General features: G+C 43.0%; 1 protein-coding gene across 8 annotated transcripts in view; it reads left to right on the forward strand.

Moving 5' to 3' along the window:
* LOC138595935 (microtubule-associated protein 4) overlaps positions 1 to 18,087 on the forward strand; it is a 128,530-nt gene that overhangs the window by 79,776 nt on the left and 30,667 nt on the right. The window contains exon 1 of one of the 8 annotated variants that reach the window (XM_069667462.1): positions 16,174 to 17,933. The exons of the other annotated variants lie outside the window; for them this stretch is intronic. Coding sequence (XP_069523563.1) covers positions 16,463 to 17,933 — 1,471 coding nt within the window. The 5' untranslated portion in view covers positions 16,174 to 16,462. Of the gene's footprint in view, positions 1 to 16,173; positions 17,934 to 18,087 lie in introns of those variants that run through there. 8 annotated transcript variants of the gene reach the window in all.

Raw genomic sequence — 18,087 nt, forward strand, 5'->3', positions numbered from 1 at the left:
AAATATTCTAACCTTTAAATATTTAACCAGTGTCACAACACAGACAGGCACTTGGCTTTTGGCCCCTTCAGCCACAGTAAGCTGAAGTCTTCTCTGTATTTAACATTTAGAGTCTTGTGTTCGAGAGCACTGAAGAGACCGTGTTTTGCTGATACAGCTTTTGCAGACAGATGTGACAAGAAAAAACCCCCCAGAATGACAGGAAACAGACAGATCTGAGGCAGAGGAGTGTCCAGAAAAACATGAGAGTGGCAGAGACATGGGAAAAGATTGTCATGCTAGCTGAGAGATGAATAAAGAGACGGGGAACAGATTTATGGATGCAGAGATAGAGAAGCAGACAAGCGTACAAATAGATTCAAACAGGTGCACCTAGACCTTAGCGATGCTTATGGATATAGAGACAGGTAAAAAAAGAAAGGAAAAAATTGCCAGGCAGCCTATAGATGGGTAAGCAGGTGGATACATACATAGAGCCCACATGTGCAGAAAGCCTTTGCTGATTACAGAAAACTACCATATATTGAAAAAAGAAAATGATTGAGGTACAAATAAATTGCATCCAATCTCGGAACCCATCAGCTATAGTCTGACAATGATATAGCCTCTGGGGGCAACGGTGAACATGTTGGGCTTGTCCAGTTTAGTCAGCGATTAGCGATAAGCATTTCCAGCCAAGACTTCCTTTTCGGCGTGCTGCATTGTTTACAGTCCAGGTAGCAAACGGTGAAGTGAATTTCGCAACTCCAGATATGTCAGCAAAATAAACTGCGTCATTTCTTGGTTCATTAATTCCCCCTGGGGAGCGCCCGTTTATCTGGTTTCTGGTGAGTCTCAGTTTCGCTGTAAACAGTAAGTCACGAAGAGGCTTCACTCTGGCTTACTTAAGCGGTATGAACCCAAAAAAGAAACTGTTTTTGTTGTGACTGACTTTAATAAACAGGTCTTAAGTTTGCCAAAATAATGACATCATGATGCAGATTTGTAAAAGTCAAATGAAGCTTTGTCAGGTCTGTCCTCAAGAGGAGAAGAAAACTACTTTTAAAATGCTTGTTTGTTGAACGGAGGTCGGATCGATCGTTTCTGATGCATTCGAGGAAGTCAGGAAATCTAAATGCTGAACAGCAAGTTTAATTTTAGATCTAGAACAGATTGTTAGCTGCACTTGCTGCAGATGTCTGTTTATAGAGGTTAATAAGAAGCTAAATCGTTGTCAGATGACCGCTGATGGGAGTCGAGATGTCATTACGGTGAATTACGTTCCACATTTTTATGTAGAATCTGTAAATAGAGATTAAATTGCATCAGATATATGATGCTGTCATTGTTAGCACGGAAATACTGCATTTTTAAATATGAAAAAGAAACACAAGAGAAAAGTCTGTTCCATAACCTGCAAAAGAAATGTGGTTTGCTATTTACATGTTTGCTCAGCAGTTAAAAGAGGGTATTTTATAAACAAAGATGGTATACAATGTACAAAGGTATACAATACAGTGTTGTCATGTTTAAGGAAAGGCATCCATTTACAGGCAACATATTCCTTTCAAAGTGTGCAGGAATGAAACGTTCAGCCATTTAATACTGAAAAAAATGTCATTTTGTTCCACTGGATGCTTCCACTAGAACATGATGCAGCATTAAAGCTTCCCCAGGAGCTTTTACTGCAAGACTCTCAGACAGATTCCTAGACAGACAGACGAGCACGTAGCGCAGCCTGCCCTTTATGCCTCAGCAGCTGGAGGCAGCTAAAATCTGTTTGATGGAAAAACAGCTCTGACTGGAGAGAAAAACACACACACATGTTGATCTGTAACATGTAAAGTCTTGTGATAATGAAGCTGTTGACATGTCACTTTACTGTAACCTGATTTGACTGTGAAACGGTTATTAACAAGAGGATTGTAGAGGTTGGAGATTGTGCTGCGTTCAAGATAAACTGTTGAAAAAGGTCAAATTGTTTTGTTTTCCAGTGGTAGACAGAGATGTGAAACGCCTTTGGGGAGGGACAAGAGGAAGGAAAAGTACAGGGAGGGGGGCGTTGCCATAGAGACTAAGGATCGGTTAATGCTTCCCTAGGAGCAGCAACAGATGCTGGAGTTAATGAGACACTACAGTGACAACAACACACATGCTGATGCTACAGTTTGTGTGTAAAAGACACACAAGTCTGAGAAATGGAGAGAAAAACATTTAAAACTCTGCTCATAATACTTCTTTAGGCCGTGGATGTTCATTTTTAATAAAAAGATCACTGTTTTTATTATTAACAGAAACTAATAGATTCAACTCTGGAGACTGATGGATAAAGAGTTTCCAGTTATTTCACACATTTTTCACTGTAAATATTGATGTACAGTTTGCCTCTGTCAATACCCAAGCAGTGTTCCTCTTAGCTAAATAAATTCAGTCATCTTTCAGTAGGTTTCCCATGTTGTCCTATAGATGGGATTCTTGAAAGAAAACCCACATACAGTATAATAGAGAAGTTGAAATATTGTGAGGATGTTTGAAAAAGAAGAGCAAACAGAGGCCATGGTTGAGTGCAGTGCATGAAGGGTAGCTGTTGCTAATTGGCAGATTGTTTGGAGCTTGACTAAATTAGTTCCAAAAAGACGTTATCTTGACCGGCTCGCTCGTCATCTGGGCACTTTGTCTCTGTTAGTCAAGTTACATGCAAAAAACATTGCAGTCATATTTGATTCAACGTTGAAGTTGGATCCAAGGCGAGCGGCGCTGTTGACAGGGCTCTGTGAAAAGCTTCCCCAAAACCCAACTTTTCGTAGCTTTTGCCACTAACCTATCTTGCTCCTGTATTTCAGTCCCTCCAGGAAGTTGCGATGTTGTGCTTTTCTCAAACTTGCAACTGCTACCTTTCCGCAAATTTGACCACTTATCCAATTTCCCCTTGCGTGAAGTCATGTACGTCACCAAACTTACTTCCTTGTTTGAAATATAGATCCCTTGAGGACTGCAGAATGCAATAAACTTTGGAATCTTTTACTGTTTCTTTAATGTGTTTGGAGCTGCATGATAGAGACATACTCTTTTTTGCTGTGAGGCAGACGGCTTCTTTAAGGAAACTCTAAAGAGTGAATCCATAATAATAAATCCAACACTTGAGGTCTTATTGTGATTATGTATCTATGTTTCTGTGCTGTAAACTGTTAGCCATCCACTTAGCCACTTCCTGATGCCTTGTGTTGAGTCAACTGACCAATCAGAGGCTGTGCTCTTAAGTTTCCCCCAACCAGAGGCTCTGTTACTAATGTTTGAGCCAGCGCTGACTTCAAACAGTCATTGTACAGTCAGACAGTAATCCCCTTATCTCTTATCAATATTTTTATTCAGCTGCAGCAGCCGAAATAAAGAGTAGAACAGCGTAAATGTAAAAAAATAATGAGTTGATTCTTCTTTACATATGTGGATAGCATTGAATGTGCATGCAGTGAGAAATGAGCATTTCATGCCTATTGACTTAGACCTAAGTGCCATTCAGTTTTTACTCATTTTATTTGGTATCAACAACAAAGTGATGTCAGATGAGAAACAGCTCTCTCAGCCAATAGATGGCTGTATTGGCGCGTGTGTCCCAGTCGCTCACAGTGGACGTGTGTGTCTCATGTGTGATGTTTGTAATGTCTTAAACAGAAAAAAAGCCTCAAAACACCAAAGCTTATATTGCAACCTTCTTTAAAAAGTCAGTTGCTAAATCAGGCATTTTTGGCTGCAACAATCACAGAACATTTAGCGATATCCTGGAGGGACTGATGTGTTTCTCCAAGCAACTGAAATATCTAACTTCCTGTTGAGTTGAGAATAAAACTTTTCTACCCGTAGTGAAGTCCTTGAGGGAGTGGGAACTGTATGTTGCAGACAGTGCTGTCACTTGTTGTTTTGACAACAATAATAAAGCTGTTTTTTTTGCTCTGTTATCTTTTTGGATTTAAGTATGAGGAAACTAATTGGAACATAAAGAGGTTGAAAGCTCATGCAGCAGTTCAGGTGACAACATCACAGGATGGAGACAAACAGAGCGGGCGTGCGACTGTCGAGGTTTTTGTGGCAGTGGGTTTTTGTAAGTGATTGCACTGCACGAACCTCAGTGGGAGGCAGTCAGAAACCGCAAAGCCTCCCATTTCAGCATCTTAATTATGCAAAACAAGTAAACAACACAGGCAGGCACTGGTGCATTTCTGTACCAGTCTCTGAAATATGGAGATATCCTAAACCAGCAGGCAGCAGGGGACAGAGAAGGAGAGAGAGAGAGGAGGAGGGAATTCAGATGAAAAATGTTTGACTTTGTGCCATCAAAGAACAGTCTGAGCCGAGTACCACACATTCACACTTTTAGATTAAGCTATGCAAAGTTCCAACCTCTGGCATGCGTGTGTGTGTCAAATTATACTGAGAGATTTCAGGAGCCTTTCACCATTTACAGTGTGCAATAAAAAAAAGAAGGCTGTATATTGATGGAAGGAGAAGGAGGAGAGTGAAACAGAGAGGCAGAGCTGAGCCGTCACTGGTATGAAAATAATCTCCCAGCAGCCAGTGTGGAGTGAGATGGTTAAGTGCCGGTGCTGCAGTATTTTTTGTGACTGAGTGTGTGGCTGTGACACAGGCTGACTAATCCAGACTGGAAATGGAATTCAAATGTCACCTGAGGCTTAATATAGAGCTGCCTTTGTTTCATTAGCAGGCAAATTACTTTGTCCAGTAACACCAAACAACAGGAACTGCAGGGTAGAAATAACCTAGTCCCACCCTCAGACACAAAAACCCTGTCACTTCTCTTTTGCTTCAGTGAATTGGGTCTTAGCGTAAAAACTGGGAGCAAATATGCCATGAATATGAAATTACTTTTATTAAAAATCTAGGTAATGTTTCTTATTAATCTGAGAATATAATTTGTCAAAAACAAACAAAAAATGTAAGCTAGCTGATTTTTAAATTCAGCTCAAGAACCACTGTACCTACGGGATGCCCCACAGAGCTTCAACGTATAAAGGAAGTGATGGAGATAACAGTCCATCCATCCATTATCTATACCTCTTATACTGTTCAGGGTTGTGGGGGGGCTGGAGCCTATCACAGCTGACATTGGGGGGTACACCCTGGACTGATCACCAGTCAATCACAGGGCTGACACATAGAGACAGACAACCTTTCATACTCACACCTACGGGCAATTTAGATGTTCTTTAATATAAGCTTCATGTACATGAATACAATCAGATATGACTATTAAATGTTTAAAATTGATTAACCTGATTTCTAACTGCTTTTTGTCACAGCTGAAATAATACAAATGTGCAGCTCATTCATTTGTTTTCATCCCATTCTTGAAATGGGCTCATGAATAAATCCCGGATGAAGTGACAGACTGGCAGCTAATCACAGAGCTAACAAATATACATGTCACATTTTCCATTTCCCCCGTCGCTCTTTATTCTGTAGATTAATTTTGTCTCACTCAGCATGGATCTTCATCAAATCGGCTTTTAGTTTTAACGGCCGAGCTGTGCTGCTGTCCATCTCGGCCCACAGCCTGCACGGCCTCTGGGATAATGAGGGTGATGGTAGGAGGAGCGGAAAACTGTCCATAGACATTTGTGTGGGTAAATGTTGTAAACATTGGCAGAAAGGGAAGTTTAGTGTGTCTGTGTGTGTGTTTATGACAGGATAGAGACAGCAATGGGTGGGGTGGATACAGTGTGTCTAAATTAGCCAGGGGCACCAAAGTCATCCATTATGAATAATGAACTTAGATCAGGCAGTTGCAGCTGCTTCATAGGGAATAGGAGAGCCGCTGGTTATCATGTCATTAATTAATAAAGGTGAATGAGACACTCCCTCCTCTCTTTATTTAGGAAAATGAAGTCTTGTCATCACAGAGCGATGCAAGAAAACTGAAGACAATGAAAAACACACTGATGAACTGAGGACAGAGAGCCTGGGAGGGTTAGATGGGTAGATGGTGAAACAGACAGGATGTGAGAGGACTGTTGATATTCTTAAATCAACATTTTTACAAAGAATTTAATGTGTCTAAGAGGTTTTCATTTACATATTTATGGTTCTGATACATGATTAAAAGTAAGCAAACTTTTAATTTCATTTGCTAATTTAATTGCAGAGACAACGGTCAGCTTTAATTCAACTGATTTATATTTAAATTAGTGCAAGAAGGGTTGGGAATTTATAACACTAGCTGTCTCCTAGATCAGGGACTGCAGGATTCGAAGGAGGCGGTCTATCTACGCAGGATGCGCCATTCGTAGCCTGTGTAGATCGCTTAAGCCGAACTGAAATGAGACGGTCTGGTCTATAGAGGAATTCCTGTTTACATCACCAGCTGCCCTTACCCTTGAGTCACCAAACGCAGCTCATGTCACCTAGCAACAGGTAGCTAGCATAACTAACGTCACGTAACTTAACCTATGATTTTAAAGATAATTTTTTTCAAGAGCCCTTTCATGTTTTTCAAACATGCTAGCTATTCGTTTGAAGTTGAAACCAAAAACGTTTACATTTTTATTCTTCATCCTTCGTGGCCCGGGAAAAGGAGGACGCATCGTCGGCTGCATCTGAAGGAGCCTTTGAATTGGGACAGCCTTCGACGTGCCACTGTGATGCAATTGACCTTCAAATACGGCCTTCGATGGCTGCAGCCCCTGCATTGGGACACAGCTACAGTTTCTTATTGTGCTATATTAACTGTTCATTCATATTATTTGAATAGCTGAGACTATTACTGGATCATTGAGCGAGAAAGGAAAATAAGCAGCAACTATCAGTATTGAGCCCATTCCCTTTTAGCCAAAAACAGTCGAAATGCCTGGAAGAGTTCCTGCACCTTGATATGTTGACATGCGGCACTTGGTGGGAGTATCCCCAATTACATATACAACAACCAGTGGTGATAGCAAGGATACATCTATCATAATTTTCATACCTCATAGTTTCGCTAAATAACTTTTTTAGTGGAGAAATGTTTGGTTTAGATTTCCATCAAAATAATGGGCACTTAAAAAATTGCACTGACTTTGTTAGTCATGAAAGAGAAAATAGGGCCTTATCTCAGCAGCCTGTTTTTAATGTTCCTGTTGAGCTTATGTCTCGGTGAAGTATTAAACATAAAGTTTAATTTCTTTTAGAAATTAAACTTCTTCATGAGGAACCATTTACTGTTTTGGATGACCAAAGGGACTTTTTCAGTTAAACCCATCACATGGTTCCTGCAACACATGATCCAGTATTTCAGAAAAATAAACTTTCACTAAAGGAAAGGTTCTGAATACTTCTCTTTACTGAGCCTGCATGAGCCGGTGATGAACCATGTTTCCATCTTTACCAATTACTCCCCCTTATGCGTGTTTATGTAATAGATATGTTGGTGTCTTTACTTCCTTCTTCATCACATTGTGTAGAAGCCAAGTACAAATCTCCACGTCTTTCATCTTTTAATCATCACTGATTTCTAAGGAACTGCTTTCTTGCGTGATAAGTGTAATTAATACAGAGACACCACAGACTGGAATAAACTCTTTGACCTGTGGCAAGAAGACAGACTAGATTAGCATAGTGGAATACCCCCCCTGGGGTTAGTAGCATATTAATAACCTCCTCCCTCCTCTTCCACACACTGTTAGCCTTCAATGCTGCCATCCATCCTCCTTCCAACAGCCCTTGATTCTTCAGACGATACCCCCACCATCCCCACCAAACATCCCCCCAATCCATTACCCCCCCCTCAACCCCCCACATGGCTGGAACTGGCACACTGATGAGGAGCCAGTTGCCATAGCAACAGGAGGCAGTTGCTTTGGCGACTAATGGGAAGAGGGGCTATGGAGGAAACAATGGATGCTTAGCGAGGATGGGGGTGTTGTGACTGGGTGAGAAGGAGATGCTATTGAGCTAAAAATAGACTAAAGACTGTCTGTCTCCCACCATCATACATTCTCCAACACCCCCTGCTGAGATTATTCTCCCTCTCCACACCTGTGATCATCACTCCTTTCTATTCTTGCCTTTTAGAGGTGAATTAGCATAAAGAAAAAGGCGTTTCTTTGTATTCAGGGCACAGGAATTACTCCCTTTTTTAGACGACTTGCTGTCTGGCAGTTTCAGAAATACCACAGCTCATGAATAATTTGCATGGGAATGTATAGCACAGCCTCGTGATATAACACACATTAAAGCAGGCTATAAAAACTGCGCCAAAACCCACCAATGATATCACAGATGTGAAGCTATTTTTAACCAATAAAGTGACAGTCCGTTAACTGTTTATAGACGTCACATGGTATTGTTTTGGTGTGGTAAAAGTCAGACAGGAAGAAGCGAGCGATGAGAAATGCTTTATCGAAACTACAGCACAAAAAACTAAGCTTAACCGTCAAAACAAAAGCCTTGTTTGGCCAAGTAGTGGCTGACCCAGTCTCAAAGGAGGATAGGTCACTTAAAGTCTGATATAAAAAGATTGTTGAAATGTACTATTTATTCTTAAAAAAACACTGAAGCACAACCATTTGGGATGCACAGTATTTGATCATGAGCCATTATTTTCCTTCTCATTTTGGCTTATTGTCGTTACCGCTGCAGATATATGCTCAAACCTTTTCCAACCTAATTACAGAGGCCATTAAGTCTCTGCTTCAGTGGAATTAACATAACCTGCACGTTAAGACATTTGTAAGTAGCTTATTTTTTGTGTAGACCGAACAGAACTTGGTAACTTTTTTCTTTTTTATAGTTGGATTATCAGTCTGTCAGTGTGTCAGTCTAATACTTTCAGATTGAAATAAGTTGAAATCCATCCATTATCTATACCCCTTACCCTGTTCAGGGTCACAGGGGGGCTGGAGCCCATCCCAGCTGTCATTGGGCGAAGGGCGGGGTACACCCTGGACTGGTCGCCAATCAATCATTGGGCTGACATATAGAGACAGACAACCTTTCGCACTCACACCCACACCTACATGTCTTTGGACTGTGGAAGGAAGCTGGAGATCCCGGAGGGAAACCAAGCAGGCACGAGGAGAACATGCAAATTCCACACAGAAAGGCCCACCTTGCCCAAACCGGGCTTTGAACCGGTGACCTTCTAGGTGTGATGCTAACCACTGCACCACCGTGCAGTCCTATGTTGAAATCATCTTGTTAAATATGATTATTTTTTAAATTCGATTGTACTGAAAGGTACCAAAACTTTGAAAACGACACACATCTACGATCAGTTTTTTACCCAATTCTGACACGAGCAAAAGAGAGAGAGTAGCTGTGGTCGAGCCACAAAGATAGAACGTAAAGAGCGCGAGCACCGTTAATGTGAATAAAGCAGTGAAACGGACAAATAACACATTATTTTCTGATTGTTTCCCAGCGGTTACGCTCTAAACAACAAACAAACACGCATACACCTCCGTCCGACCCCGCGAGAAGGTTACAGGTTTTTATAGGCCAAAGTTGTGCTTCATCCTGCAGACCGAATGTTTCTGTCTGCTCCGCCCTCCGTCACCTGCAGCTCTGCAGCAACGACAAAGCAGACTGTTCTCATTCACATGTCTGCAAATGACAACATCCTTTTGGTGTCCCATATCAGCCTTTTTTCTTTATTTTCCTCAGCAAATATTCTCAGCGAGTGATATGGTTGAATGTTAAAAGAAAGCAGGATGAGATCTTTTGTTAAAAAACACTTCTAATATATGTACAGGATAAGATCAGCAAAGAGAGAAGAGGTATACATTTTGTCCACAGGGGTTGCCAAAATCAACAGAAACTGAAAGTTACTCATAGGAGCTTTAAGCTCAGTGGAATCCTTAAGCTAAACAGAAAGAATAACTTATGTGACTAACGCCTGCAAGACGAAACAGGAACATGGCAATATATGAAGAAAAGTTCAAGTTTTATTGTGAAAAACCCAGCTGTTTCCTGTTACTTTCACTCTGAATCAGTGGGGCCATTTAAAGGTGGCACACAGCGCTGTTATTGGCCACAGCCTTTGTCTTGTCTGTGTGCCCTCCTGGTGGCCTGCACGGGTTATTAGGCACTACGCTTCTGTCACCCAGTGGGATTATATAACACTTTGTATAGTCTGTGTGTGTGTGTGTTTTTGTGTCTTTGTCAGCCAACCAGTCAGACAGGGTGAGGTCATCTATTTGGCGGGCTGAGTGTGTACCCATGGGACTCTGGTATCAGTTTGTACTCCATGAGACGAGCAGAGAGAGAAGCAGAGAGAAATTTAGAAAAAACAACAGATGTGACAAACAGAGGCAGTGACAGAACACTGGCCTCGAGCATGTCTGCCCACCTGCCTGCATATCTACCTAAGTACCTGTCTGTCCACGTCGGTCTGTCTGTGCAGGTGTGACGTGTGTGATGACAGGGATTCTGAGGTGTGTTGATGCAGGATCAGGGTTTGGGTTAGAGGGGTGGATCAGGCTGTAGCTGATGCACTCTGATTGAGGCCTGGTGCAGACAGGCTTTTCAACTGTGGTGACAGGCTGCCTTTTAATGGTGTCCAAACATGTAGGCGTCACCAGGAGCTGTTTGAAATGGATTGATGGTTGGTCTGAGGAAAGTCTAAGTCAGATCTCCTTCCCTATAAGTACTGGCAGACAAGCAAGCAGGGAAATGGGCAACGGTCGTCGATTGTTAACCTCAGTCCTATCTTTCTATCATGGGGAGCTAATGCCATTATAGTAGGAAAAAAAAGCAATTTCTCTCTCTGCCTTTGGAGGACGCTATCCACTTCTCCAATGGGCCTTGGAAAACTTCCGGCAGACTGCACAAAACACGTCATCTGGTGGAGGCCAGTGAGCTTGCTAAACTACACTTCCTCAATGTAGGACGCTGCCTCCGATGTCATGTCTCATTCACAATCGTCAGGTTTGAAATGTAGACTGCAGACCTGACGAGTTTTTAGACAACCCACCATTCATGTCGTATTTCTGATTCTGTACCGCTCTGAGCCGTTGCCTGCAGCAAAAACGGTAGTGTTTCACTCCAGCGTCTCTCTCTGGGCCGTTCTTTTCAGGGGGACAGGCGCAATGCACGCTGGGTGTTGTAGGAATATAGCATGGGCAAAACCAAGAGCTGTTACTTTCTCCACAGCTATGGCACCAATTTCAAATATTATTGCTTGTATCGATTACAGAGAACACCAGCTTTGACTGACAGTGGCTTTTCCAGGGGCGAATTGCTCCTTTAAGGCATCATGTTTACTCTTAATTACCTCACTGTGAAATAATTTGATCATATTAACACGTTTTGTCCGTGTAATCACACTGTTACAGCATCTTCCCCCATGTCCTTTACTGGGTGCATCGACCTTTGTAATGAAATGGATCCAACTAAAAAGCTACTCAAATAAAAATACTGATGTTAATTTAGAACTACAAGCACTCAGTTCCATGAAAGGTGTTGGGATATACTGTCAAAAATAATACCCACCTGTCAGCCACAGTTACCAAAGTTCTGTATCCATAGTATGTGTACACCTTAAAATGATAGTAACACAGGCCAACATATTATCCATAATATCAAGAAAAAGACATCCACACGCTGAATAAATTATTCTTTAAAAACTTCTTGTTGTTTTCATGCACACATACCAGGTAGAATACTGGGCTGTGTTTGCACCATTTTGTGGCAAAATATCATCCATCTAATACTGTTACAAACCTTAACAGATGACCTGGTGTAGCATCACAACAGCAAAAATATCACACAGCCCTCTTACACATGTGCAAACCATAAAGCTGCACTCGGCTGCCTGATTGTAAGTGACACGCCCCCTGCTGCGCATCTCCTCACACTTCCTTGAAGTCAAGCCCGTGGTGGGTTACCAAAAATACCAAACCTGCGTGCACCTTCATGAAAATGCCACATCCCCGAGGCAAAGTCCCTCCATTCACTGTTTGCTTCCTTTACAACAAGCGAGCTCTTGGCTTACAGGAAATGAAATGGTGCCAACTTGCCTGTTAAGAGTGGTGCATTGTTTCTCTTTTAAAATGATACACAAGCACACAAGTCTTTTTTAGATATGAGAGAGCATTGCCCCTAGCCTATTTTGTAAATCTAAACAGGCTCTGCTTAGTTGACTGAGGAGTATATGTGTGTGTGTTTCCTGCATCCTTTGTCGCCCTTTTATCTTCATCTTGTCCTGTTTTTCCTTTCCTCCTCCCATCCTTTCTCTCTGTTCATTTGACACTCTTAACTTCATTCTGTCATGCATTTTATTTCTTTGCCTTCTTCCTTCTTCTCCTCATTCCCCTTGTTTGTTTCTCTCTCCCTCCTCCTCTGATTGCCCTCATAATTTCTGCCATCTCTTCCTTTTTTGTTCTGGCCATGATGTCCAAGTGTCAACTCCACTTTCACACTCCATCAGTCCTCCATTCTTCCCGATTCTCTTCTTCTGTCTCCCTCTTATTGCCTTCATCTGTCTGTATCCTCATCACCCTCTGTCCTGCCATCCCTGGCTCTGTCCCTGTTTGCCTGTCTGCCTGTTATAAATCAGTGTGTTCTGCAGACGTCTGGCCTTCAGTCCGAACCGACATCCGCAAGAACGACTGTAACCGCCAGCAGTTTTGTCTGGCACTGAACACACACATGCACACACACATAGCTCAGCACAGGACAGCAAACTCTCAGCCTCTTGCTTTGCTTTCACTGTTATGTTGGTGTGGTTTTCAAGTTCAATTATCATTAACAAATTTCACAGACAAGGTATTTCATGTCATTAGAGCTCATCTATTAATAAACATGTTAAAATCCTCACTTTTACCTGAGAAAAAGCAGTGTGAAGGGTTTTGTTTTCCAACTTATTTGAGTTAAATACTGTTTCCCAGCAAAGATTTTATGATGTACCGGCGCCTTAAGATGAGTCATGCTTCCAGTGTGAAACACCTCTGCAGGGAGGGTCAAGAATCAGTCGAGAATTAGAACAAAAATGACAAATTTAAAGCCTCAGTGAAAAGTATGAAATATTCATATGCAAGTGCAGTGACACATCGGTGCTGAGGAAATGTACATTATTTTAATTTATCATGAAAAGAGGTCAACGTGGAGGAAGTGTTGAGTTGGCATTAAGCCAACACAGTCTCAGAAGTAGGTTTAAACAGGAGCAGATCAAATAACAGAGATCGACCAAATATGATAGAATACGTAACTGATAACTACTAAGTAATTAGTGTTAATAAATGTACCCACTCTCTGTGAGATACAGCTCTGGGAAAAATTAAGAGACCATTGCAAAAATATGTTTTCCCTGGTTCTACTATTAATAGTTTTGTGTTTGTGTAAAATCAACTTTTGTTGTCTTTTATTTGCAGAAAATGACGACAGGTTAAGAAAACCAAAGATGCAAAAAGGATGTTTTTCAGACCTTGAATAATGCAAAGAAACAAGTTCATGTTTAAACAACAGAATACGAATGTTTTAACTCAGGAAGAGTTCACTAAACAATATTTGTTGGAATAACCTGATTTTTAATTACAGCTTTCATGCAGCTTGGCATGCTCTCTGTCACGGTGCTGTTGGGTGACATTACCTTTGTTTGACCTTTGTTCAATGGCTTGTAAATGGACTGTACTTATATAGCACTATCTAGTCTTTGCGACCACTCAAAGCTGCTTTTACACTACATGTCACATTCACATTCATACACTAATGGCAGAGGCAGCTACCTAAACTGCCCAACTGTCAATCAGTTATCACATTCATACTCGTTGGCTATGCCACCGGGAGCAATTTGGGGTTCACTGTCTTACCCAATGACACATGACATGTAGACTGAGGGAGCTGGGGATCGAACATCCAACCTTCTGACTGAAAGACGACCGACTCGCATTCAGGAGGTTTTCAGTGGGGTTCAGATCTGGATTGGGCTGGCCATGACATGAAGAGAAAGATGCTGATTTAAGGAACATTTGGAGTGGTCTCTTTTTTTTTTTTCTGGAGCTGTGGGTCTTAAAAATGCCCCATTATTATCTGCAGTTGAGGTAATTAAAGGCCTCAGTCACTATTGGACAATTTGTGTCTTTTGCTCAAGTATAAAGCGAGAGCTCATATTAATGTACAGTAATCAGTCAAATTAAAATGATCACCCCTCACATTCTAACTCTTAAAGGACAGTTTCATGGTCTGAACTGAACTTTTTCAACAAGTCGTAGCACGATGAGTTCCTGATGGTGATCGCTGAATAACCACAGTTCCAGTAACGTCTTGCCAGTTTGATGTAACTTCTAGGAAATCACAGCTTTGGTGAGATTAGTAGGAAAATAAAGGCTGAAATGGAACTGAAAGTGTTTCTGTGCAAGATGGCAGGCTGGGTTCCTGTTAAAAGCTCACAGGCCTGGCACACTGTGAGAATGAGCTTTATTTGTTTCTTTATTTTTTGGGGCTATTTGTGCATGCATAAGCACGTCTGTCTTTCTTTAATGTTTGATTCAGGCAGAGTGATTACCATGGAGCATACACTAACTGTGTACATATGTATTTATGGTTGAGAAAGTGTGTTTCCTGTGTATTTAGCATCGCTGTGTGTGAGTATGAGCTTGGTAGGAGTGCGAGTGTAATGTAGTGTGATTCCTCTTTATCGAAGGCTTTGCTCTTCATCTGTCTCCCGCACCTCTAGTTCCCATCTCCCCATCTTCTTCCTCCTCATGCTGAGCACTTAGATTGGAAACACTGCAAATAGCACTTATTGTCTGTAGACTCACCTTCTAAGACATAAGACAATCATATGAAACTATTGTCGCACATTTACACTAACATCTGTTGATTCCATCATTTCTTCCTGCCCCTGCTTTTGCCTTCTCTCATCTGCTTCATCTCTCCCTCTTTCTTGGTATCCAAACATGAACCATTCTATGCAGAAGTCCTGCAATAACGCCGTGATGAAGCCCCGCCATTATTTCAGTTCTGCTTTTTACCACTGAACCAAAAAGTGCCCCATTTCTTGACAAGCCTGTTCTTTAGATTTCTTAACTCAAATAACCTGTAATTTCCAGTTGTTTTTTTTGCATTACTATGGCAAAAAACAACAGTGCAGCGCTAGCAGGAAATGCAGAGTAAGTCAAAGCTACATTGAATAAAGCAGTGTCACAATTTCCCCTGCCCTTCGACGGACCAGGCAGCTCCAGAACAGCTGCAGTCAATGTGGCGCTAACATGAGCTAAGTTAGTAGGCATTGTAGGCGCTCTGCTTGTTTTAAGGTTAGCATTCCTTTAACGGAAGCAAATTCCTTTCTCAGTATAGGAAAGGAGAAAAATTGTATCGGAACATCACAAATGTACATTGGCTGCTTCCTCCTCCTCCTCCTCCTTCTTCTTCTTCTTCTTCTTCTCCGAGTGAGCATCTAATTGCTCAAAATGTCACGTCCCTGTCCTGCTGGCTCTCCCATTTATACTGACATCAGTATGGGTCTGTTATAACCTTGGCAGCCAGCTTAGAGGCAGATCAACAATGTCCTCCCCTTCATTTTCAAACCTTTGATACAGAATCAAGTGGAAGAATAAAGGCACTACATTCCCATCTTGAGCAGGCTGCAAAACGGGCGCTAAAGTGAAGCAGGGCGTCTGTGGACAATGACTATGCACTTGTTTTTAACAATGAGCTTTTACAAAGGCACGGAGTACATTTTGTATTTTACATGAATTACTAAATCAGGTCACACAAAGGGGAAGAGCTAATAAAGAACAGAGAGGTGCCTAACAGGTCAGATAAAGTTAAAGCTAAGACATAGATTCACATTATTGTTCCAGAGGGCTGATGCAAATGTGTGCACAGATGGAGATTTGGTGAGTGTGTTTAGCTTGCAGGGTCTTGAGACTGAATACACTTTCCCCCCCGAAGTGCCTGCCTCAGCCCGAACCCAGTCCCCCCTGGGAGAAGACAGAACTGTGTGTGTGTGTGTGTGTGTGTGTGTGTGTGTGTGTGTGTGTGTTTGTGTGTGTGTCTATGTTGTGCTTTTTATCGTGAGACGGATTGAGAGAAAAAAAAAAGGGGGGGTTGAGGGGAGAAAAACGTGGAGTGAAACAGAAAGCTGGAGGGGAGGGGGCTTACTCACTCCACCACAGTGGGTGGGATCTTGGAACCGGCAGCAGCCAATTGGTAGCCACAACTGGGTCATATGACGACTGTAATAAACAGTGAGAGGACCAAGGGGAGAGAGAGAGAGAAAGAGGGAGGGAGTGAGGGAGAGAAATGCACATTCAGTCCACCCTCAGTGTGTGATTGAGTTCAGAGCAGAGAGACAGCACGAGAGACTCTACACACAATCACACAGGGTGCCGAGCACACCTGAGTGACTGAAGAAAAAGGAACAACAACGCAAGACAACAAAGGAAAGAGGGAGAGAAGAGAAGTGGTAAAGATTACCTGTAGACAAGAAGACTGAGACAAAGAGACTGTAGACAAAGAAAGGGGGAGTGACAGAATAGAAAGGAGAGACAGCATGTCTTCTCTCTCCGATCAGCAGACCGGCTCTCCTTTCTCAGAGTACAGTGAGCTGTGCAAGGTGCCGTCCCTGACGCCTACTGTGCCGGCTCAGAGCTGGGATTGGCAGCACCCCTCGGGCATGGACATGGGCACCCCGAGGAGCCTGGTGGTGGGTAGCGGAGCTCTGGCACAAACTGGACTCACAGATGAAGACAAGCTGTGCTTCTTTGAGCAGCCGGGCAGAGGCAGCGTGGACGTGGAGCTGAAGGTGCCAGGCAAGGTTGGAGGCATCTCTGGAAGCACCTCACTGGGCAACACATCACTGGGCAGCACAGGGGAAAGCCCGGACAGCCCTCTGTCCTCCTCCCCATCTCCCTCCCCAGCTTCCCCAGGCAGACTACCCTCTGCCCTGGGATGTGGGGGCACCAGTAGGGTCTCTCTCCCACCGGTTCCTGGGTCTCCTGCCAGGCATATTGAGCTGTCTCCACCCACTAGTGCACTGCATCCTCACTCAGTGGGAGCCTCACTGATTGATGCATCTCCAGTTGATGAAGACTCTCCATCTGAACCATGGAACAACTCCAGTTTTGCTGAGTCCAGCCCAAAGGTTGCCATGCCCCAGGTGGCCCCTAACTACTGCGTTATTGGAGTTGCCAATAACAACCATTTGGAGAAGGGTGACAAGGTTATGGCTGGAGCTGGGGCAGCTCTTGGAGCAAGACAATTATCTGAGGGCTCTTCAAGGGACAACAGTGATGAAGACGATTTAGAAGAAGAAGAAGAAGAAGGAGAGGCAGAGTTGGAGCCCTGTTTTATGGGGCGAGCTCAGCAGCAGAGGAAGGCTATGCGTCGTGCAATGTCTGAATGTTCCCACTTGTCGGTACCAACCAGTCTTGAGCTGCCTGATAAATACCCAGGTGGAGATGGGGCAGGGCTTGACCAGCTGGCTTCACCCATGGGTGGTCAGCGTCGCTCACCACACTCAATGAAGCGCTCCCTGACCGTTGCAGAAGATCAGTCCCCGACCCCACCACCTACCCTATCAGCAGCTGGCACCACACACATCGACCTGCGTCAAGCCTCACCTGAACCCCGCCTCTACCTCTCCCCATTCCCTCCACTGAAGGACGGCAATACTGGCTTCCCTCTGTCACCACTAGAGGCCCCAGTCGAGAGCTTAAAGGAGGAGAAGGAGCCAAGTGGCATTGTTCTTCCGGTGCCTCCCAGCCCCAAGGGGTTTGGCAGCATGGATACCAGCTCTGCTTTGTTCATGGGCTACGACACTGAAGGGGAAACTGGAAGCAAATCTGACATGGCTAAAGATGCTGAATTTGTAGCGGATATTACATTCAACACCAGTGCCGGTGTAGACTTTGGAGCTGGCAACAAATCAACAGTGGCCAGGGACATTGATGGTGACCTTGCCACTGGTAACTATACCAACCTTGGCTTGAACTCCAGCACAAATCCATTCATCACAGTGGATGGTAGGTAGAGGTCATTTTTTGCAGTTTCCTCCATTTAACTGACTGCTGATGAATAAGTTAAAAGTTACAAAGTTGACTTCCAAACATGTTGATTTAGACAAACTGAGTTTGTTTAGCTTTCATTGCCTGCAGTGCTGCTTGCAGGATGATGCTG

The sequence above is a fragment of the Semicossyphus pulcher genome, unplaced genomic scaffold, assembly GCF_022749685.1.
Source record: "Semicossyphus pulcher isolate SPU_LCO1_2020_fin unplaced genomic scaffold, fSemPul1.0.p SCAF_18, whole genome shotgun sequence".
Taxonomy (NCBI): Eukaryota; Metazoa; Chordata; class Actinopteri; order Labriformes; family Labridae; genus Semicossyphus; species Semicossyphus pulcher.